Genomic DNA, 24,514 nt, shown 5'->3' with positions numbered 1-24,514 from the left:
ATCTGCTAACTCTCATTCAAGCCCCAATTCCCTCAGACATTTTCTTTGTAGACACAATTTATTACAACTCTGTATGATGTCTGCAGTCAGACACATGAGTTGTATACGACTGACCTTTCGTGGCTAAGCCGGAATGAAAATCGTAATTGAAGAAGTGCAAACTAAAGAAACAGAGGGATTAAGCAAGTCACTGGAAACCAAAGCACCCAGAGCAAGTCATGCAGGCTGGGAGAGTTTACCTAGTTCACTGTCCAGCTCCTCCGTATGGATCCCTTCTTCTCCAAAGGAATAGCAGGAATGAGACAGAAAAGAGAGAAAGAAAAATTCAGACACCAGCACCAAGGAAAGAAACTCCCTTCAAGAAAAACAGCAAACACATCACTTTATTTTGTCCTTACCTGCATTGTGGCTATTTCATTGGCTTGGCTACTCAACTCGAGACCTCAGTGTAAATCACAAAACGGGAAGAGCTGATATTGGCAACATAATTACATGGCTCATTTCCTTGCAAGTCAAAATAAGGTTTGATTGGTTGTAAAAGATGACAAACACCTTTGCGGTTTTTGGTGTTCTTCCGTGGGAAGTCACTTATTACAGACTTTATTTCGAGCAAACAAAGCTGCTAGACCTTTCAATATTAGTCCTTTTAATCCTTCTATGATCCTCTAATCTGCGAGGCAATTATACTCACAATTAAAAAATTACTTAACCTATAAGTAATACTGCTGCCTGAAAAACAGAAGCTGAGGTCAAACTGAGAACAAAGATTCTAAGATAAGCTATACTTTTATCTTTCAAAAGGAGTTAGAAAAATGAACTATGTCCGGATGATGTACATCGGGGGGGGGTGAGACTTGAAGGCTGCCCTGAAAGGACAATTGGGAAGCAGAGTTTACTTTGTGTAAGATTTCTAAGTCAAGCAGCTCAGAAATACTAGAATGAAAATGTTCTCTGTAATTTCAATAAGCAAAACAAGTCAAGATCCTTTTCACTCCTGACCACCTCTTGCTGTCAGTAAAACGTTTTGTGATAACTGCAAAGAGAATATAGGACACCATACAACAAGTCACTTCATACAGTTATGGTTGTCCCCTCCACCATAAGCTAAACAAGCACTCAGTGCCCACTGGAGCTCTGGATATATAACAGGCACCAAGTATTTCTCAAAAGGATGAATAAATAAACAAACAAATGAATCGATTATTGACTTTAGTCACCAACTGCCAACAATAAGGTAATAAGGTGGACAGTGGCACTGTTCCCTAAGAAGGGAATCTTAGTTACATAAAATCTTTCATGAAAATGCCCATTAGGATATTATTTAAAATATCTTTTGGGGCACTCATTCATTCCCTTAAAAATTCTTTAACGAGATTTACTATGTGCAAGTCCCTGAGCCGTCATCTGAACGTTATGTAAAATTTAATGAAAAGACTTAGAGTGAAAAATGGCTAGAATTCAAGCTCGGCTTGAGTGGGGCTTCTTGTTTATTGTGCTCAATGATACAACTGACATTCCCAGAATGCACCTGACATACAAAAAGCATTCAACAATTATTTGTGGAATGTAAGAGCATTCTAAGAAGGGAGAACCGCACATCTAACTGTCACAGAGCAGGAACTCAATAAGGACTGGGGGTGATGGACAGACTGTGCAATGGAACTAGAGTCAGACAAGCTTAGAGGCTGAACCACAGAGAACTTGGAAAGACAAGCTTTGAACCTGGCATTCACTGAACAGACCAGAGAGCTACAATATTAAACAGGGCTTGAGCAGTGGTGATAACGCAAACACATTTTAACAGACTGCTCTGAATACAGTGCAAGAAGGAGAGTGGGCAAGAGTGTGGGTGGAAGATCAGCATGACCTTGACTAGGATGGTATACATGGTGAGGAAAATGGAGAATGAATTCCAGAGACATCTGGGAGGCAAGGTGAACTCAGGTGGTAGTACTGACAGGGAATACTTTTAGAAGACCAGATTTGGGTTGATGGGAATCATTAGTTGGGTTTTAATCAAAATGAATCTAAACTCTCTTTAGGACAAAAAGCATTATTAAATATTACAATACTGGCCTGGAGCTCACAAGCAAGGAAGAAATCTAATGGAACTACTAAAACACAGAAATCACAACAAGGGTTATACACTGAATATCAAAATCCCAAATTAGTTTCTGCTTTTTTGAGACAGGAAAAAGAAAACAGAACATTTTTTACAATAATGTTATACTGTTACATTCAACATGCATATGACCTCCAGAGAGCAGAAAGAAACATAGCAACAGTATTGCAAAAGAACAGTGTGATTCTTCTTTGAGACCTGATATAAACAACACAAGACAGTTCTGTGGTAATTGGCAGGAGAAAAGGCAGATATGGGAATGGATACTTGCCACTGTGGTAGAATCTGCTTGTATATACTTAAACCATTTGTGGTTTTACAGGCACACGGACATACATATAGTTTCTACCAGAAAAAGAACATATGAATTCTAACGGTGAAGCGACAATCACTAAGTGAACTGCATTGCATATGAATACATACTTGCTCCAAAGGGAATAATGTTCATACCAGTGACATGAACTCTAAGAATTAAAAATTATTAGAATGGCTAAAAAGAAAATTCAGTAATTGTATCAAAATTGTATCATTTTTCTCAGTAAAAGCTATTGGAGTCTTCTATTATCTATCAAATTATACTAACAGGCATTTTCATACATTCCCAGTATAATTATAATGGATAGTGAAACTGAAGATCTGATGGTAATAAGAGGGCCTAAAACAGCTTCAAAATCTCAGGCATCAAATGAAGATTACATTCTGTTCCAAGAAGTTTTATGGTTGGATGTATTTTATGTTCTTATCTTTGAAAACTGGTCACTTCTGTATCACATGTTAAAGAGAATATGTGAATGATCATCATAGCCCATTATCCTTAAGCGTGCAAAATAATGCATTTGCCCATGCCTGTTCCTTTTCTTCTTTACGACTAAGCAATCAAAATAAAATGGGGTCTCTCAGTTATGCCTCCTCAGTCAGAAGGATTTGTATTTCCCCTTGAAGTTACTCAGATAAACATAAACACACAATTCTATGTTCATTTCATGCAATCTTACAATCCACATATGACCTGTAGTTTAAAGCTTTCACAGGATCATACTTTACTGGCTTATGTTTTCAAACAAATATCAAGTTTATACAGACAATAATTCTGCCCCATAGAATATATTAATAAAGTTTCACTAACTTACAGAAAAATGTATATTCAATAATTATACTACAAATTCATATGCCAGGAATGATTAATGAGTAGTAAAGCAAGCCATTTCCCTTTTAATTTGTCCATGTCAAAAAGCAATTTTGGTAAAACTTAGGACAAATCAAAAGGGAACAGACTTGTTCAACTTTAATTTCTTCTTCACTTTTGCAAAAGTAACTAGAAATTCCAAAGCCTTGAATTAGACTTTATTGACAGCTGAACCTTTTTTTCTTTAAATTAACAGGAAGAGTGGGGCTAAGGGTAACACCTCAGCCTCTTTTGTGGAAGAATGTACTTTCTCATATTTAGGATACACTCTAAGTCACACAGAGATTCCCAAACATAATAAGATCTGCTTTCTTAACGCTAAACCTGGAGAAACACTCAAATTATGAAGCATGAACACTTCAAGAAAAGTTTCTAATATTTTTTTCTCTAATACTGTCACAATATATGATTATGGTTCAGTAGGTAAGTAACAAAAGCATTTTTGGTTTCTAAATTCGTAGAGACTTTCTAGAGTTTTCTCCAAGTTCCTGAAGGGCTTCGGTTGCATCCACATCTGAATCCTTCCTGGCTGTGCTGCAGCTCTGTCTCTAATAGAGAGCTCAGTATGTCTATGTTTAAACAAACTGTTCTTCTAAAACAATTGTAGAGATTTCTCTCCTGCTTTTGAAAACCATAATGCACTTACTAGAAACTGGATTACCTTTCAAAAACTCTTTGTTAGAAACCTGGCTGACCTTGCTACAACTCTTTAAACTTCGCATGTGGGACTTCCCTGGCAGTTAAGCTTCTGCACTTCCACTGCAAGGGGCACAGGTTCAATCTCGTTGGTGAACTAAGATCCCACATGCCATCCAGTACAGGAAAAGGATAAAAAATAAAATAAAATTTGCATGTGTGAACAACCCCACTTAAACCCAGACTTTCTTAGCCCCTTACCATCATCTTCACACTCCTCCAGAGGCTTCTGCTGCTTGTTCAGGCACCGAGGGTCTAACCAAGATGTTGTTTTTGTGTTGTGGCTGAAATTCAGAAACAAGAAATACGTTTGAAAGGGTGGCGGGGGGTGGGGAATGTAAAAACTCAATGACAAAAGATTTAAACAGTCTTGAATATTTACTCTTCACTAAAGCAAAGATACTGTCAACAGTCAACCGAGGGTAAAAGAGAGCCCTGGAATAAGGAGAAGCTTGGAGAGGCTGGACATGAAACCCTACTTCCTTCAGGAGGGTTGAGCCCAACTGGAGATGAAGTGTTTCAATAGACACTGTTGTCCTTCGATTCAGAGAGATGATAGGCAAATGACTGGGCTGATTGACCTGAAGTAGATCTGGGACAAAATTCTGCTTAAGCAACCAGTCCATTCTATGCAAACTAAATAAGAGGATCAAAGAGCTACAAGTCCAACAGTTCAAGCTGCAAACCAAAAATGAAACACAGAAAAAAAATTTTTTTTCCGCAAGTGTAGGTAGTGAAGTCTTAAGTTTCAGTTCAGTTCAGTTCAGTTCAGTCGCTCAGTCGTGTCCGACTTTTTGAGACCCCATGAATCGCAGCACGCCAGGCCTCCCTACCATCACCAACTACCGGAGTTCACCCAGACTCACGTCCATCAAGTCAGTGATGCCATCCAGCCATCTCATCCTCTGTCGTCCCGTTCTCCTCCTACTCCCAATCCCTCCCAGCATCACAGTCTTTTCCAATGAGTCATCTCTTCGCATGAGGTGGCCAAAGTACTGGAGTTTCAGCTTTAGCATCTTTCCTTCCAAAGAAATCCCAGGGCTGATCTCCTTCAGAATGGACTGGTTGGATCTCCTTGCAGTCCAAGGGACTCTCAAGAGTCTTCTCCAACACCACAGTTCAAAAGCATCAATTCTTCGGCGCTCAGCCTTCTTCACAGTCCAACTCTCACATCCATACATGACCACAGGAAAAACCATAGCCTTGACTAGACGGACCTTTGTTGACAAAGTAATGTCTCTGCTTTTGAATATGCTATCTAGGTTGGACATAACTTTCCTTCCAAGGAGTAATGTTGAAAAAATTGTCACAGTTTTTAATTCTAATTCAAATCTTATTAATTGATGGGAAAAACTTAAGGTTTAAGTGAAAAACAGAATATGCAAAAGCCTACAAACATTGTCTAAAATGTGTTCAAATAAAATAAAACAAATGAAAGGTAATACAAGTATCTCAACCAACAGTACTTACTTGTCTATGTAGAACTATCCTAATCTAATCTGTCCTAATTTTGCCAGTCATGCATGCTTTTGCAGGCATGTTAAGAATTTGGAGGTTTTATCCTCAGAACAAGGAGAACTTTCTGAAGGTTTTAAGCACCAGTGTAGTTGGGGGGTGGAAGGTGGGGAGTGGGGAAGAAACTGGAGGGTATATTTGGGAAGGGTATGTGGAGAATATACAAGACTAGTGCTCAGAACAGTTTGGACCTGGAGATGAAGGAAGAGAAATAACTGGCCCAGAGAACAGGGTATAACCCAGGGCCTGGCTGAGATGCCTGCAGGAAAGACTGGGCAGAGGCAGAGCTCTTGGGAGATGGAGTCCAATCAGCAAAGAAAGCTGAAGGGGAAGAGACAGGGAGCTAGGGGACCATCAGGAAGTTATTATCTTTATCATGAAGCAGGACCTATAGAATAACCAAAAGCCCATTTAAAACTATCTTAACCTGCTTTGTCATTTACATATAAATTACAATTTACTTAATCCTTACCAAGAGCCCTATGAGAGGAGTATCATTAGTATTAAAATGATGACTCCCTATTTTGCACATGAGAAAACTGAGGACAGAGATGTGAAGAAACCTGCAAAGGACACCCTGCTGACACACAGAATCAAATCCAAGGAGTCCCACACTAGAAACCATGGTCTGTGCTAATCTTACAAATAAGAGAGCAAAAATGGAGCATGATGGGAGGGAATATTAGGTGTGATATTTAAAAAAAACACTTGTATCTCAAGATAATTGTAGATTCACATGCAGTTGTAAGAATGAACAAAGAGAGAGTCTACCTTCACCTTACCAAGATACCACCAAAGGTAACATCTTGCAGAACTATAGTACAAAGTTACAACTGGGATACTGATAGCCAAACAGTCAATATATGGAAGGCTTCCATCATCACAGGATCCCTCATGTCGCCCTTTGATAGCCACACTCGGTTCCCTTCCAACCCTTACCTACAAAAAACCCACTGTTAATCCCTGCTGCTGCTAAGTCACTTCAGTCGTGTCTGATTCTGTGCGACCCCACAGAAGGCAGCCAACCAGGCTCCTCCGTTCCTGGGATTCTCCAGGCAAGAATACTGGAGTGGGTTGCCACTTTCTTCTCCATGGCAACCGCTAATCTGTTCTCCATTTCCATACTTTTGTCATATCAAAAATGTTATATAAATGAAATCATATGGTATATAATCTTTGGGGATTTGCATTTTTCATTCAGCATAACTCTCCTTAAGATTGTTGCATACATCAGTAACTGTTTTTATTGTCAGTAGTATTTCATGGCATGAATGTACTACAGTTTAACCACTGAAGGACACCTGAGTGGCTTCTAGCTTTGGGTTATTTAGAAGAAAACCTATTATAAACAGGCTTTCCTGGTGGCTCAGCTGATAAAGAATCCACCTGCAATGTGGGAGACCTGGGTTCGACCCCTGGTTGGGAAGATCCCCTGGAGAAGGGAAAGACATCCATTGGTTCATAGAAAAAGCAAGAGAATTCCAGAAAAAACACCTACTTCTGCTTCACTGACTATGCTAAAGCCTTTCACTGTGTGGATCACAACAAACTGTGGAAAATTCTTAAAGACATGGGAATACCAGACCACCTAACCTGCCTCCTGTGAAATCTGTATGCAGGTCAAGAAGCAACAATTAGAACTGGACATGGAACAATGGACTGGTTCCAAATTGGGAAAGGAGTAAGTCAAGGATATATAGTGTCACCCTGCTTATTTAACTTATATGCAGAGAACATTATGTGAAATGCCGGGCTGGATGAAGCACAAGCTGGAATCAAGATTGCTGGGAGAAATATCAATAACCTCAGACATGCAAATGACGCCATCCTTATGGCAGAAAGCAATAAGGAACTAAAGAGCCTCTTGATGAAGGTGAAACAGGAGAGTGAAAAAGCTGGCTGAAAACTCAACATGCCAAAAAACAAAGATCATGGCATCCGGTCCCATCACTTCATGGCAAATAGATGCAGAAACAATGGAAAGAGTGAGAGACTTTATTTTCTTGGGCTCCAAAATCACAGAAGAGAGTGACTGCAGTCATGAAATTAAAAGACACTTGCTCTTTGAAAGAAAAGCTATGACTAACCTAGACAGCATATTAAAAAGCAGAGACATTACTTTACCAACAAAGGTTCATCTAGTCAAAGCTATCGTTTTTCCAGTAATCATGTATGGATGTGTGAGTTGGACCATAAAGAAAGCTGAGCACCAAAGAATTGATGCTTTTGAACTGTGGTGTTGGAGAAGACTCTTAAGAGTCCCTTGAATTCCAAAGAGATCAAACCAGTCAATTCTAAAGAAAATCAATCCTGAGTATTCATTGGAAGGACTGATACTGAAGCTCCAATACTTTGGCCACCTGATGTGAAGAACTGACTCACTGGGAAAGATCCTGTTGCTGGGAAAGACTGAAGGCAGGAGGAGAAGGGACGACAGAGGATAAGATGGTTGGATGGCATCACTGACTCAATGGACACAAGTTTGAGCAAGCACTAGGAGTTGGTGATGGACAGGGAAGCCTGGTGTGTTACATGCAGTTCACGGGGTTGCAAAGAATCGGACATAACTGAGTGACTGAACTGACTACTATAAACATTTATGCACAAGCTTTTATGTGAATGTAAGTGTTCACTTGGGCTTCCTAGATGGCTCAGAGGTAAAGAATCTGCCTGTCAATGCAGGAGACACAGGTATGATTTTTAGGTTGGAAAAATCCCCTGGAGAAGGAAATGCCACCCCACTCCAGTATTCGTGCCTGGAAAATCCCACGGACAGAGGAGCCTAGCAGGCTACAGTTCATGGGATTGCAAAAGAGTCCGACACAACTTAGTGACTAAACAACCACAACAAAGTATTCTCTTCTCTGGACAAATATGCAGTGGCTGGGTTCTATGGTAATTGAAATGTTTAGTTTAAAAAAATGCCAAACTGCTTTTTGGAATACCACAGAATTTTACATACCCACCAGCAATGTGTTAGTGATACAGCTTCTCTGCATCTTTACCATCATTTAGTGTTTTTTAGTTCATTCTCTAATTGGATTTTTTTTTTTTCTTTTCACTGTTGAGTTTTGAGAGTGGCTCAGATGGTAAAAGTGTTTGCCTACAATGCGGGAGACCTGGGTTCAATCCCTGGGTCAGGAAGATCCCCTGGAGAAGGAAATGGCAACCCACTCGAGTACTCTTGCTACAATCCAGGGGTCACAAAGAGTCAGACACAACTGAGTGACTTCACTTTTACATATTATAGATACTGGTCCATTTTGAGATACAAGCTTTATAAATACTTTTTCCCTGTGTATAGATTGTCCTTTCATTTACTTACCAGTCTTGGCAAAATGAAATTTTTTCATTTTGATAAAGCTGTGTTGACCAATTATTCCTTTGAGGATTATGCTTTTGATGTCACGTCTGAGAACTCTTTGCCTATTAGTAGGTCTCAAAGAATTTCTATTTTTTTTCCCCCTAAAAATTCTATTACACTTTATACTTTATGATGATTTGAGTTTTTGTTTTTTTTTTTAAATAAGGCAAGAGGTTTAGTTTCAGGTTAATTTATTTGCCTTTGGCTATAGAGCTGCTTAAAGTACCATTTTATTGAAAAGGTTACCTTCCGTGCATTGAACTGCTTTTGCATTCTCTACTGAAAATCAGTTGGACACATTTGTGGGTCTCTTTGTGGGTTCCTTTGATCTATGGGTCTATTTCTTCATCAGTAGCATTCAACCTTTATGACAGTAGATTTATAATAAGCCTGAGATTGGGTAGACCGATGCCTGTGACTTTATTCTCCTTTTCAAAACTATTTTAACTAGTCTAGTTCATTTGCCTTTCAATAATAAATTTTAGAATAAACTTGTCGATACTAACAAAATGCCTCACTGAGATTTTTGACAGGATTTATATTAAACCTGTACACACATCTGGGGATAACTGACATCTTTATTATACCAATTCTGAGTCTTTCAATCCATGAATAGAGTAGGTCTCTCAATTTACTTAAACTTTCATTTATTTCTTTCATCAGCATTTTGTAGTTTACAGAATACAAATACTGTACATAGTTCATTATATTTATACCTAAGTGATTTTTTTAAAGTAAATTATATTTTATTTTGAATTTTGTTATCTGCTTGTTCATTGTTAGTATATAGATATACAATTGAAATTTGTATGATTAGCTTCTATCTTGCTGAACTCATTTATTCTAGAACTTCTTATATATTTCTGGTGATTGTGTAGTTAGACAATCAGTCTATGTACCTTTCATTCCCTTTCATGGGGGTTTCGTTTTCTGGTGTCCGTTTGTTGGCGTTTATGGATTACTGGCTTCTACGGCTCTAAATCTGGGATATATGAGGTAAAAAGAAAATTCAGGGAATTTATGCCTTGTCATTTCTGTGATCCCAAGTTCCCTAGCCAATCTGCATTATTTTTATTTCCTTTTCAAGTCTTCTTGTGTTCATTTTCTATACAATATCCAGGGTCTGCAAGTTTATGCTTAATTTCTAATGTTCCAGTATTTCTTAGATTTCCCATAAAACTGTAAAGCTAACATAGACTTACATGTGTATAAGTAAAACAAGGTAGATCTGAGTCTATAGAAATTTAACTTGCTATGCGATGTAAGACAGTCTAAGATGAAGTTTTCAGGATGCAGGACACTGGAAAACTCATCCAACAGGATATACTGTTGTTGTTTAGTTGCTCAGTTGGATCTGACTCTTTAGTGACCCCATGGATTGTAGCCTGCCAGGCTCCTCTGTCCATGGAATTTCCAGGCAAGAATACTGGAGTGGGTTGCTATTTCCTTTTACAGGGGATTTTCCCAACCCAGGGGTTGAACCTACATATCCTTCATTGGCAGGTGGAGTCTGTAACACTGAGCCATGAGGGAAGCCCAAATGGTGCGCATCTGATAATTTAATATGTATGGAATTTGGCCGCTGCAGACCAAATCACAGAGTTGTCATAATAAGATATACTTTTGCATAAATTTTCTATTAAACAACAGACAAAAGATTGGCCTCAGTTCAGTTCAGTCGCTCAGTCGTGTCTGATTCTTTGCGACCCCATGAATCGCAGCATGCCAGGTCTCCCTGTCCATCACCATCTCCTGGAGTTCACTCAAACTCATGTCCATCGAGTCGATGATGCCATCCAGCCATCTCATCCTCTGTCGTCCCCTTCTCCTCCTGCCCCCAATCCCTCCCGGCATCAGAGTCTTTTCCAATGAGTCAACTCTTCGCATGAGGTGGCCAAAGTACTGGAGTTTCAGCTTTAGCATCATTCCTTCCAAAGAAATCCCAGGGCTGATCTCCTTCAGAATGGACTGGTTGGATCTCCTTGCAGTCCAAGGGACTCTCAAGAGTCTTCTCCAACACCACAGTTCAAAAGCATCAATTCTTCAGCACTCAGCTTTCTTCACAGTCCAACTCTAGCACTGATTGAAAGCTAAACTAGATTATAAAAAGTAAGCAAATCAGCATACTCTCCTCTAAAGAACTCAAAGTCTTGGATCTTCATTAACTATTTTTACTAACCACAGTCCTCATTAACCCTCAAAATAACCAAATTTTTTTTTTCAAATTTATCAAGTCAGTCTTGAGCAAAACTATTAACACATTCTTTTCCAAAAGTTTGAGTTTCACATATTACTCTGTATTAGGAATTCCTCTGTTGTTATTTTCCTTTGCTCCATACAATTCTTCCTTACTAACAGACATAATTTAAAGGACAACTTCTCATAAAAGCTAAGTACAAAATTCTAAGCTTATAGCTGACATCCATTTTCATAATTTACGTTTCTCTGTAATAACCACATGATGAAGATAAACTTGGTAACAGTAACAATAATACTCACTAATTGGCACAAGCCCAAGTTTTATATCCCTTATCTCATCTAACTCTCACAAAAATCTGACAGGGTAGGCATGATCAACAACACTCATGTCCTTCTACAGATAGGGAAAACTGAGATGTGGAGAGGCAAACTCAAGGTCACACAGATAATGAACTTTGGGGAGTTCTTAACCACTGTAGTTTCCTAAATCCAAGGGAAAGACTTCACCGTCCACCCATGTCTTCAACAAGCATTTGTTATTAACATGAAGACAAAAATGTGGACTGTCATCTCCTTCAGGCTGGAAAATAACCCAGGAGCAATAGTTCACTCATCTCTGATTTCCTAGGTTAGTTCTGAGAAAGGATGTTTTGAGACCTAAGCCTTCTCCCTTACTCCCAAATCTTTTAAGAAAATTGTACTTTCTTATCCTTGCTGATTTTTCTGATTACAGAATGTATGCTGGAATATCTTTCTAAGTGGGAATATGTATTCAAACCCCACAGAAATGTATAATGTAGTTAAGAAAATAAATTCCTTAAATTCCTCACTTAAACTCAAGTATTAATAGATATTTCTGGAATTTTCTTCACATAGAATTATATCTACATTTTCATAGAAAACATATACACATAGCACAGTACATAAGTGTATATACCCATGTGTTTTACAAAATAAGATACTGCATGTTGTTCAGAAATGTCCTCTGTTGTTATTGTTCCATGAACAGCAGACCTGTAACATTAAGCCAGATTTACCTACGTTTTAAATTATTTCAAAGTTTAATTGGTCTTTTTGTTTTTATTTTTTACAGGTTCATAATACTATGGTGAATGTTAACAGAGAATCTCAAAAGGAGGGCCAAAAAATTTTAAAAATTGACTGTCATGGTTAAGAAATTACATTAGCTCAGATTTTCTAGAATGGTTTCAATTTTATACATTTTTTTGTTCCTTTCCAGTATAGGTTGCTAAATGTTTAACTATATAATATTTAAGTTTTTAATTTTAAAAGACTTTTCACATCTTTATATTCTCAAACTTTAACCCATTTGCCTTGCACCATGTAAAAAAATTAACTAAAAATAGATCATATACCAAAATGTAAAATGTAAGCTATAAAATTTCTAAAACAAATATAGCAGAAAATGACTGAATTTTGACTTCAAGTCAGGCAACGATTTCTTAGGTTCCACAATTAAAGCACAATTCACAAAGGAAAAAATAAAGTGATTAGAGTTCATAAAAATTAAGAACTTCTGGCTCTTTAAAAGATGCAGTTAAGACAATGAAAAATCAAATTTGGACAAAATGTTTGCAAATCACAAATGTAATTAAGGAATTGAATCAAAAATATGTGAAGAACTCCTTTAATACTCAAAGGAAACTGTAACCCAATTAAGAAAAAAAAAAAAAAAGCAAAGGATTTACCTCTTCTAAGCAGCTAGATATATTCTTCATATTAATATATAATATCATAATTTATATATGCACCATAATTAAGTTGTTTAACTCTTTAGGGAAATAATTATTCTTATGCTTCCTCCAGCTCTTCAGATGCAATGGTTAGGATGTTATGCTAATTGCTTTTTTTGTACAAGACTTGTTAAATTGTAGGAGAGAAGACCAACAGCATGTGATCAATCCTTTTAGAGTTAATTTACATCTGTAGCTGCTAGAGAAAGAGAAAGGAAATGGGGGGAAAAAGGGAGAGATACAAGTAGAAATAATGGTACTTTACTCTATAAAATAGACTTCTCCATTTTCGGTATAGGCCATCTCCCAGTTTTCAGGTAGAGGACCTAAATTATCCTCTGCAGAAAGAGGTAGGTATTGAGGGAACTTCTGAGAAGGGTCCGTGATGGGAGCAGCGATGATGCTACTATTCACAGGTGGGTGTGCTGCTTCTTGGAGACTGTGCTCTTCTTGGTCACCAGAATCGGCTATTTATTCACCAGAGAGAGAAAGAGAGAAAAAAAAAATTCATCAATCATACTCCAAACCAGGGTGATCATTACTGTGCACACTTATGTTCTTAAAATCCTTTCCTAACTGCAGGACATCAACTATATTCTGTCTTACTTAGATGAAAGTTCTTTTAATAGAAAACACTGACATGATAAACCAAATTTATTTTACTGAAAAAGAAGAAAAGGAGAAAATACGCTCAAATAATGCATTACTCACAATCCCGGAAATGTCAAAGAAGAAACATATTCATGACTCAAACCCTCAAGTCCCTCTAACTTTAAGAAGGCCATCAAGTCACAGACTGAGCTGAACTCTCATTACTTGGTATCATTTGGCTTCATGACTCAAAAGGACTTCTGGGGCAAGGAAAAAGTCCATGCTGAAAACACAGAGATAGTGACATTATCATCCACTTGTAAAAATTTATCTAAAATATTTTTGGTGGATGGTGGTGAATATCAAAGACTGACAAATCAAACTAAAAAGTCTACAAAGGTTTAGAATATAGAGACAGCTCCACCAATGAGTCAGTCTAGCCTCTTTTGGAAAAGTGAGTAGAATGTTCCTGTGAAAACCAAGACAGTTACCCCCAAAAAGTATCCTGTGGGTGGACTGATTTGACTTCAGTCTTGAAGGCTCTAAGTTTCTGAATCTCCTTGCCTTCTTGTTAACTAGAAATATCCAGAGGGGATGTCATCAGAGTTTCCACAAATGGCATTGTTGACATTCTGGTTGAATTTTTATAGAGGCTGATGATATTAAATGTCAATCTCTATGGGACTTTAAAACATTAATCGCGGGATGTAGTCATTTTCTGTCTCCCACAATAGTTCTCCTACAGACATTTCTGATTTACTCAAAGCCAACTGAGGAATAATAAAAGGTTGCTTTCAAATCTTTCTCTGATGAGTAGCTCCCAATGACACACATGAGAATAAAGGCAATCCAAAAGTTGGATGGAGGATGCGTCAAGCCTATTAAACAATTACCTCCACCAAATATCCACTGCCTTTGAGAAGGAAGCCTGGGGTCTTTCACTGCCCTGCATCTATATCCTCTTCTTCTGGTACCAACCACTCGGATCTCCATTTGGAAATCATCTCCTTTATCGGAGGTTCATGTGGTCCAGGTGGACACTGACCTATGCCCACTCTAAGCTCATGCAGTAGGCTCAAGTCACACCCATTTCACTCTTGCCTTTATGGTTGGATCAGGCACATGATCCCTAGCAAACTACTGATGGTTCAGCATACAAGTGCTTGCTGAACTATTAGGCAAGAGGTAGCCTCTTGATGCTAAAATTAATAAGCTGGTAGAGTCTCATGTTGTGAGATGAGAATGCTGATGGTGCTGATGGCCATCTTGATGAACCTTGGCAAGGCTTATCTGAGAACTAAACCTTCATGGAGAAAAGATGAAATATGAGAAAGTCACCCAAAACCCCTGATGAAGCCTCTCTGATTACATGTACTCCTGGCTTCTCCAATTGCTTGATCCCCTCAACTCCCTCTCCTGCTTAAACCAATCTGAATTGCTTTTACAATTTGCACCCATGAGTGGCGATTAGTAAAATTTTAAGTTAGAAGAAAAAAAGAGGAAATTAGGCCACTATGGAAGAAACAGTTTGAAACTGGTGTGAGCGTGTGTGTTCAATTGCTTCAGTCGTGATCGACTCTTTGCAACCCTAGGACTGTAGCCCACCAGGCTCTTCTGTCCATGAGATTCTCCATGCAAGGATACTGGAGTAGGTTGCCATGCCCTACTCCAGGGGATCTTCCCTAACCAGGTACTGAACCTGTGTCTCCTCTGTCTCCTGCACTGTAGGCAGATACTTGACAGCTGAGCCACCAGGAAAGCCCTTGAAATTGGTAATCAATAACAAAAATTCAAAAGTTGTCAAGAATTAAAAGCATGCATGTGTGCTTAGTCTCCTCAGTCATGTCTGACTCTTTGTGACCACATGGACTGTAGCCCACTAGGCTCATCTGTTTACGGGATTCTTCAGGCAAGAATACTGCAGTGGGATGCCATTCCCTCCTCCAGGCATGGCTCCCTACTTCAGAGAATAGATTTGGAATTAGGTTCAAAATACATACTTTGAGAGCACCCAGGTGATTGAGATTCAAGTACAAGCATTACATTTTGAAGACTGAGATACAAAAAGTACTAAAAAAAAAAAAAATCACTGGAATCTTTAGTTTCTCAGATAGGTTTGGTCAGCTGGCAATGTGCCAGAGTATGGTGCAGCCACATGGTACAAATAATGGATATCCAGAACACTGCATCCTATCAGAAGGAAGTAGAGAACACCGCACCAGGCAATTAGCATCCTGAAAAAAGTGGACGCAGGGTTTCCAGATCTCTGACTCTTTACGAGAAGGTGGAAATTTATATTTTGATGCAAAAATTACAAATCTACCAATCATAATTCCTTAACAAAATAAAGCAGTGTGTCTGGCTCAAGCAAAAGAAAAAAAAGAAAGGTAGTGACTATAAGCACTGACTATGAGGCCAGTCTACTTGAGTCTGAATCTTGGCTTTATGTTTACTGGGTTTACTCAACCTTTATGTGCTTGAGTTTCCTTATCTTTACAGTAGGAATAGTAACAGTACCTACCTTATAAGATTGTAGGGAGGATTAGTTTACGTAAAGCACTCAGTACAGTTTTTAGTATACAATAAATCTCATCTTTCTCATTAAAGTCGTTATTATTAATCTTTGCTTCCTGGCCAGAGCTGGCCCATAGGCTGCAGATTCATAACAAATAGGCAGAAAAGGATGGATTAGACATCAAACCTCAGATCAAATCACAGTGTGCCTGTTTCTAGCTGTGTGTCTTTGAAAGAGACTTTACCTTTCTGGGTATCTGTTTTCTCATCTGTAAAATGGGTATAACACATGCACTACAAGAATGGAATGTTTTCAATACATGCAAAGCAGCTGCCAAAGCACCTGGTACTCAGAGTGCTCCAGAGAGCTCAGGACCAGGACTGGCTACCAGAAATACCCAGGGCCAAAGTCAGTGGTCATCTCTTAATATGACATTTAAGAGTCAGAGAAATGCTGGGACAATAGTAGACACTCAATAATTTGACTGAAAAATCTTAATTAACCCATTTTAATAGAAACTAGATGTAACAGGAAAAGGATGGTAGCCATAGGTAGCTCACTACAGATGAAAAGAGAAATAATGTGATTTAATACCTAATGTATACAATTTATGCTGGGAAGAAAAGAGAGGAGGGAGAGGAAGAAAGTCCTGCCAGCATTCCAAAATCTCGACTACATGAAGGGAATATTAGCTCACTGGAAATACATATATGTAAATTGTAACTTCCTAGAGAAAAAAGAAATTCCTCTAGCAATGAATCCTTATTTTAAATTATCCAAATATTTATTTTATAGGGTCTCAGTCTCTTCCTGTTTTAAAACCACTTTATTTACATATAACTGACATACAAAAAGTTACAGATATTAATTTCTCAGCTTTATTGAGGTATAACTGACAAAACTGTAAGATATTTAAAATGAACATCATGACAATTTGACATATGTTACCCAAGGATTCCTTCCATCTAGTTAATTTTTTTGGGAAAAAAAAAAAAGATAGATATTAAACACATACAGCTTGATATGTTTAGTTTTCTGTTTCTTTTTTCAATAGAACCTTAAACATTCTCATTCTCTGAAAGAAAATGAGAAGTTCAAAAATGAGAGAGTGGGGCAGATTTTAAAAATTCATACTCCTAATCATAGCTTTGACCCTGACACATGCTCTGACTTCAAAAACTCTTTCATTTAATTTACAAACATTTAAGAGCATTGCTATCATGCTCTAACGATTAGATAACTAAATTATTACTAAAGATTGCCAATGTATCCAAAGAGGACAGGTAGAATGGATTACTGGAATACTGAGACTGGCAAGTAGATAAGAAGCTACATGCTCCAACTGCCTAGTGGGATTGATAACACTATTTCTCAGGGTTTCTGTCTGCAAAATGGGGAAGATAATAGTTAGACTGCTTATTTCTCAAAATTTCCAAAAGGTTTATAAGATACATGTGAAAAAGACTCATAAACCATAAACAAACACAAAAAACATTTTCATTTATAGACGCTTCCCAGTATTTACATCACACACACACACACACACACACACACACACACTCTTAGGAGATTTTGAAGGTGACTTTGAGAACATACACTCATGTCAAACACACATTCTGGAGCTTATTTTAAATTACACATGCATTTAGATTTATGTGTACACTCACTGTGTACATAACCAGTCAAAATCTTTGATGCTGCAAAGGGCTAACAAACTTAACTTAAAACACAAAGCCATATAGATTCTGGAGTCAAGGTTTTTGGGTTGAAATGACAGCTTTGAGCCTCACTGGCTGAGTACTACTGGACAAGTGGTTAGAACTCCCCAGTAATATGCATGAGAGCTTACCAAAATGCCTGCCACAGAGCACTGGGGAAACATTAGCTCTTTTGGTAATATCATCCTCTCTTGACATTCTAAAGCAGTATGTTACCATTAATCACTAATGAAAAGAAGCATCGGCAGCCTAATGTTGAACAATAGGGAAGCTGTTGAGGAAACAAGCTTTGGAAGACAATTAAATAACATTTTTGGTGTCTCTTAGATATGGTTGATGGATGCATCAACTACTTTTTAGTTGTAGTGGTTTGTTACATATTTTCCAAGTTTTTCATTAATGAACAAAATCTTTTAAAAAATGTTTTAATTTACTTATGTAAATAACTGTGTGTTTTACCCAACAATTTAAGCTTACATCTATCTTCATGAAGCACATACAGTATTCTCTCTCCAGGGCCTCCTTTAAATCTATAATTTGGGCATTATTTGAGGACGATTCTCCTTTTGCCTTGTGTTCGACAGTAAGTTCTATGGTAATGAACCTGGGATGACTGCTCATTACTCAGCTCCTGCCTCCATCTTCGCTTGCAGAAAGGAAGACACAACCTCCCCAGGATGCTCCAGGCCTTCAGTAGCCTGCTCATCTGGCAGCAGACAGTGCCAATATTATTTAGGCATGTTATTTAGGTATCCTGTTTTCCTTTCAAAAGACCCAAGCAGATGTCAGCTGAAATCGTATCAACAGCACCTGTGGCGGATTCATTTTGATATTTGCAAAACTAATACAATTATGTAAAGTTTAAAAATAAAATAAAATTAAAAAAAAATATCCTAGTTAAATATCATTTTAAATAGCGGTATTGTGTTTCTACATTTGAATCCGGTACCCTTCATCACAACTGGCCCAACCAGGAGCCAAGACCTCGAAGCAGCTGGTGGATTGCTACTTATCAGTGGTTCAGAATGCAAGATGCTTTGACACAGCTAGCATGGTACACATCTCACAGACTGGGCAGTGTCAATTATTTCAAAGAATTCACACGAGTGAGAGTATGACAGCTTCTCAGCTGTCATATTTGCAGTCTGGTAAGTAAGAAGCCATTTATTCAACATATCCCTTGCATACTGAAGATGCCCGATTGCTTGTCTATCTCAAGATCAATTCTCTCCCTGTACATCTGATCAGGTGACGATCAGCTTTCTTTCTTTGTGCATGAATGTTTAGACTGCTTTTAGCAATGATGACCTGGGGCCAGATTTTTTTTTTTGACACCAGGATTTCAAATAGGGGTGTTACAAGGTCAGATTTTCTGAGGCTTGGCTTCTACAACAGAGATTTATAGCAGTTAGAAATTAGGAAACATCCAGACCTACAATCAGCTATCCTTGCTCTGTTCATGCTTTGTACCAACAAATTTATTTAGTCAATGGAGGACATACAAAGGTACACATCTATATTTTGGGTTATATCATGATTTGCTAGTCTTACTTGCTGAAAAATCAAGACCCTTTTTTTTAATCCATAATGTGCTTTCATTTTGGTGACAGCTACTATATATGGATAAAATATTTTGAAGTAGGTGAAATTAGCTGATTTCAATAAATGCCTAAGTAAAAACAGGTAAATTTCTCCTAGATACTGTTAACAATAGGTCAGTGACCGGCCTAATGAAGAAAATGGAAATTTTCATGAACTTGAATCCTTAGAGCTGGAAGGGGGAACCTGATGTGATTGAATCCTAATCAGTAATTAGAGAAGTTAGATACTAAGTTCATAACAAGACAGCTACCAAGAACAAAGCTAGGGTAGCAAACCGGGTCTCCTCCTTTCTCTAGTGCTTCTTGCAGAATGGCTGGGCTACTGTTATGATTGTAAGTCACCAAAAACATTTTTTTTTAATTGTTAACTTGAAAAATTTTAGACTTCTGTGTTCAATGAACGAGAAAGCTTCAGAGAGGTCCATACAGGCAGTAAAAAGCACTTAACTAATAGAAGCTGTTTATCTGAAAGACTGTTAGACTTGACAGCTCAAGGAGGAAAATATTCTAAAATATCAAAGAAAACAAGTACAGGAAAAACAGAAGAAACAAGATGGTCTTCAAAGTCACAACCTTATAGACTGGAGTAACTCATATCTTATGCATTTGTTAAATTTTGAGTTACTCTATATATTAAACCCCCACAAAGCCAAAAATATTATTGACCCATTCTGGGTCACTGTGCTAACCTACAGAGCATATATCATGGCCTCAGTGAACAGTGCCTCCCAGGAATGTGCACTTCCTAATCTGCATAGCTTTATGCAGAGGGTTTGTCCTTGAAGAGCCTTTCATAAAATACAGCCTACTAAGCTTGAGCATAGATAGCTCTGACTGTATATTAAAAATTATACTGCAATGAGCAATATATGCTATGCAATATAAAATACATATACAAAATATAATCTTAGAATATTTATTATTTTTCCATTTTTTATTTCTTATGGAATGTAGTAAACTTTGCATTAATTAACTGAAAACATGATTTACTTCCACTGTATCTCTATTTACAAAGGTATGAGCTAAAAGGATGCATTCCATATAGCATCAAGTGATATTAAACAAATTCTCCTACTTCTCTTTATAAACAATCAGCCATAATTATGGAGGAGTGTCAAGGCCAAGTAATAAATGAACAAAATAGTGATTCTTATAGGTATCATTTTGAAGAGAGAGAAAGGATGCCGATTATTTTTTATTTCCTTCTACAAACACTTCCCTCCTGTCCCTTTAAGATAGCTGGGTGAAGTTAAAAGATTCTTGACAAGAAGCATGAAAAAAAAAACCAGGGAAAAGATCAGCTATTATACAGAGTGAAGTAAGTCAGAAAGAGAAACACAAATGTCGTATATTAACGCATATATATGGAATCTAGAAAGATGGTACTGATGAACCTATTTGCAGGGCAACAGTGGAGACTCAGACATACAGAACAGACTTGTGGACACAGTGGAGGAAGGGAGGGTGGGAGGAATGGAGAGTGTAGCATGGAGACATACACGCAAACATATGTGAAACAAATAGCCTGTGGGAATTTGCTGTATGACTCAGGGAGCTCAAACCAGTGTTCTGACAACCTAGTGGGAGGGAGGTTCAAAAGGGAGGGGACATATGTATACCTATGGCCGATTCACATTAATGTATGGCAGTAACCAAAACCATATTGTAAAGCAATTACCCTTCAATTAAAAATAAAAATTTTAAAAATAAGGGAGATGGGAGGGAGGTTCAAGAGGAAGGGGACACATGTATACCTATGGCTGATTTATGTTGATGTTTGACAGAAAACAACAAAATTCTGTAAAGCAATGATCCTTCAATAAAAAAAATTAATAAAATTTAAAAAAGAAAAAAAAATTTCTGGGCACAGGAAAAAGATAAAAAGACCATCTCTTCCATAAGCACTGTGTAGTCAGAGTTTGAATTCTGGTGATCCTTCCAAATTCTTCCTGAGAACAGAAACCTCCTCACAACTCCTTGTAAATCCTCCCCCCGCCCTCCTTTCCCAAGTCCACTGAGGGGGAGCATCGTCTGGTCTTTACCTGTAAAGCTACTGTTCATTTCAGGAACATCATCCTCTTCCTCATTCTCCGCGTGGACTATGCCAGCATTTTGCATATCATTGTAGGACTTGGTTCGCTTTGGGGTCGACTGCTTGGAGCCAGAGTGAAGGCTTTGCAAGGCATCCGTCGTGATCACTTTCCCACTGACTGGCTGGCTAGGAGGTTTGGGTGTCCCATAATAGTTTCCTAGGTGATGGAGAGACACATTTGCATGTTTTAGAAAGAATACTTTGTTTTTCTCAAGTCTGCAAATCCAAATCTCTTAGCCCATTAAAAAAAAAAAAATTTTTTTTTTTTTTTTTAAATTAGAAAACCAGAACAAACTGTATTTCATTTCTGGAATGGGTAAGAAAACATGTTGGTCCTACCCAGTTAGACATGGAGATTTCAGAAGCCAGGAGGAAAGCTGCATTGTGGTGGGGAAAGAACCTACTAGGGATGAAAACAAAAGGGGCTGTGCAGAATGGAAAAGCTTCATCCTCATTACATTTGAATTTCAATTGGTCACCATTTCACATATATGCACTAGCATAATGCAGAATCCAATTTGGAGTGAGTGGCACACAAAATAACAAATTCATTACCGCCAGCACCCTTACAAGCTGACACAGTGGAGGTCACCCTCCCTTAACAAGGAAACTCCTCAAGAGGGAACCCAAGCAGTATTTTTTTTAAAAAAAAGAGCGTGAACACCACGTGGCACCTCTTTAACTGAATGGCAGGTCTGACTGGCACGGTCATGTGTGGCTGGAACAAACCCTTGCCTAGCTCTAACAGGAAACTCTGGGTCAGCAGTGGCAGAGTGGCACCCTTCACGGGTCACTTGTTTAGTCAGTGCCCATTTTCATTTTTAGACACTTCCCTCTAGAGTTTGGCTCAGCTCTGACTCTCATGTGCAAAGTGACTCTGGGCAGGACCAGGATAGGCTTTTACGTCTTAATGTTTTTTTTATTTAAAATGTGTATATTTTTAGTGTGCAGTACATAAATCTAACTAGTAAAATAAAATATTTACTTTAAAAAGTTAAGTGATAAAGCAATACTTTATAAAATTGACTTTTTAAAATGTGAAGATTAAACTTCAAGTTTAAAAAAGCAGATATATTTAATAAGAAATTAATTGAGTACATAATAACAATGGTAGCAATGATGTTCCTTTTGAACACAAGTTAACAAGTTATTTTAAAGAAAGTGTCAAGAAAATAATGGACACTATAACAAGATATAGACAAAATCTTGAAGGTAATTCACGAATGGGCAACGTTTGAAAACGACAGCTTAAAATCAATAATATTCAGTGACCATATGACCAAAAGCATCAACATCAGATTGCCATCAATCCACTCACCATCTCACATCTTTTAGAGTAAGGCCAGATAGACAGATTTTATTAAGCCCTACAAAAAATCCTATGCAATGTCTCTAGTTTTGTGCTTGGTAAAGTAGAATTTGTAAATAATAACAAATCCTATACACGCTGTTTCTTTCCAAGAATCACATCCCATTGTCGAACCTCACCACATAATTAAATCATATAAAATACACATTTTAATGATACGAGCACAGAAGCAGAGAAGACAGGAATATGATTCTCTGTATGAGACACACAGATATTACAGAATTTATATACAGTAAGCTTTATCTTTATAATTAAATTTTCTTTATGAACATTATTTCAAACTATTTTTTGAATCATCGAATTTATGAACATATGCATCCACTTTCTTTGAGAGTGGTGTAAACAGCATGTGTCAGCAGGGAAATCTTGAACACACATATTAAAAAGAGCAGCAGACTAAAGGGCACCATGTTTGAACTTAAAGGAAACCACACAGAAGCCGATGAGCACATTCTGGTGGCTTACACTCAATTCAATCACTTCTCTCACACAAGGTGCTATCTCGACCTCTTCAAAACCTTCATTCAGCTTTCTGACTCAAAGGTACAGAGACAGAGTGGAACCAGCGTGAAGAAACGGCATCCGTGTGTGTTTCTAGGGACTAATACAAGTGCAGGGAAAATGCACACACACATAAGCCAAGACTCAGCCTGCGTTTCTCAACAGGTTACACCAAAGGCTGCCCATTTGATGAAGTTGAAACTCGCAGTTGACAAGGGTCTTAAGGGCCTTTCTTAAGTTGAAGGCCGCAGCATTGACTATTTTCACTAACTGAAGATTCTTAGTGGGGTTTAGATAAATAAAACAGTTGACTATTTAAAAAGCAATTTTCATGGTGAACAAGAAATAAAGACAAAGCTCTACCGAATTCTTTATGATCTTTATCATACCAAAACATAGTGTACACTTTAGAGTTAGAGATTAAAGTAAGACCAATATCTACAAATAAGAATCTTCCACTGAAGGATGCGATTTAAAAAACTCTTGATTAATAATTTTATAATTACAATTTTATAACATTCATGAAGCTATTGTCATTTAAAAATCAATTAAAACTTAGACATCCTTGTTTATGACAGAAATAAACATCTGGAAAAGAAATGTTCTACCTAAATTTGACAAATTTATGTGGATTTTCCTCAGTTTTCAAGGGAGGTCAGGGTCTTTCTTAAGTTAGTAAATGATTAGCAGATTTCTCAACACAATTACAAATTCCCCTCAAACAACCCACTTATTCATAGTTGTTTCCTGCTTCTGGAAATCAGTATAAGATTGATTAGAGACAGATAAAGTACATATTATTAGACTGAACCATATGCAACTGTTGATGTAGAAGACAAACTGTCAAATATCAGCAATTTCATTTGGGTTAATCTAAAGTATAGATTCGGAGAAGGCGATGGCACCCCACTCCAGTACTTTTGCCTGGAAAATCCCATGGATGGAGGAGCCTGGTGGGCTGAAGTCCATGGGGTCGCTAAGAGTTGGACACGACTGAGCGACTTCACTTTCACTTTTCACTTTCATGCATTGGAGAAGGAAATGGCAACCCACTCCAGTGTTCTTGCCTAGAGAATCCCAGGGACGGGGGAGCCTGGTGGGCTGCCATCTATGGGGTCGCACAGAGTTGGACACGACTGAAGTGACTTAGCAGCAGCAAAGTATAGATTAATGTATGCTCAACAATCACTGGATCACAGAAAAAGCAAGAGAGTTCCAGAAAAACATCTACTTCTGCTTCACTGACTATGTTAAAGCCTTTGACCATGTGGATCACAACAAACTGTGGAAA

At 37.8% G+C, this 24,514-nt stretch overlaps 1 protein-coding gene across 14 annotated transcripts in view; it reads right to left on the bottom strand.

Moving 5' to 3' along the window:
* MAGI1 (membrane associated guanylate kinase, WW and PDZ domain containing 1) overlaps positions 1–24,514 on the bottom strand; it is a 643,759-nt gene that overhangs the window by 96,474 nt on the left and 522,771 nt on the right. For 7 of the 14 annotated variants that reach the window (XM_055557176.1, XM_055557178.1, XM_055557179.1 and 4 more), the window contains exons 4-7: positions 21,304–21,510; positions 13,102–13,303; positions 4,206–4,288; positions 240–278 (exon numbers count right to left, since the gene is read on the bottom strand). In XM_055557176.1, coding sequence (XP_055413151.1) covers positions 240–278; positions 4,206–4,288; positions 13,102–13,303; positions 21,304–21,510 — 531 coding nt within the window. The remainder of the gene's footprint in view (positions 1–239; positions 279–4,205; positions 4,289–13,101; positions 13,304–21,303; positions 21,511–24,514) is intronic. The other 7 variants (XM_055557177.1, XM_055557180.1, XM_055557188.1 and 4 more) reach the window with 2 other exon arrangements.

The sequence above is a fragment of the Bubalus kerabau genome, chromosome 20, assembly GCF_029407905.1.
Source record: "Bubalus kerabau isolate K-KA32 ecotype Philippines breed swamp buffalo chromosome 20, PCC_UOA_SB_1v2, whole genome shotgun sequence".
NCBI classification, from domain to species: Eukaryota; Metazoa; Chordata; class Mammalia; order Artiodactyla; family Bovidae; genus Bubalus; species Bubalus kerabau.
Note: the sequence above shows the minus strand (reverse complement) of the source record. Positions and strands in the feature narration are given on the sequence as shown.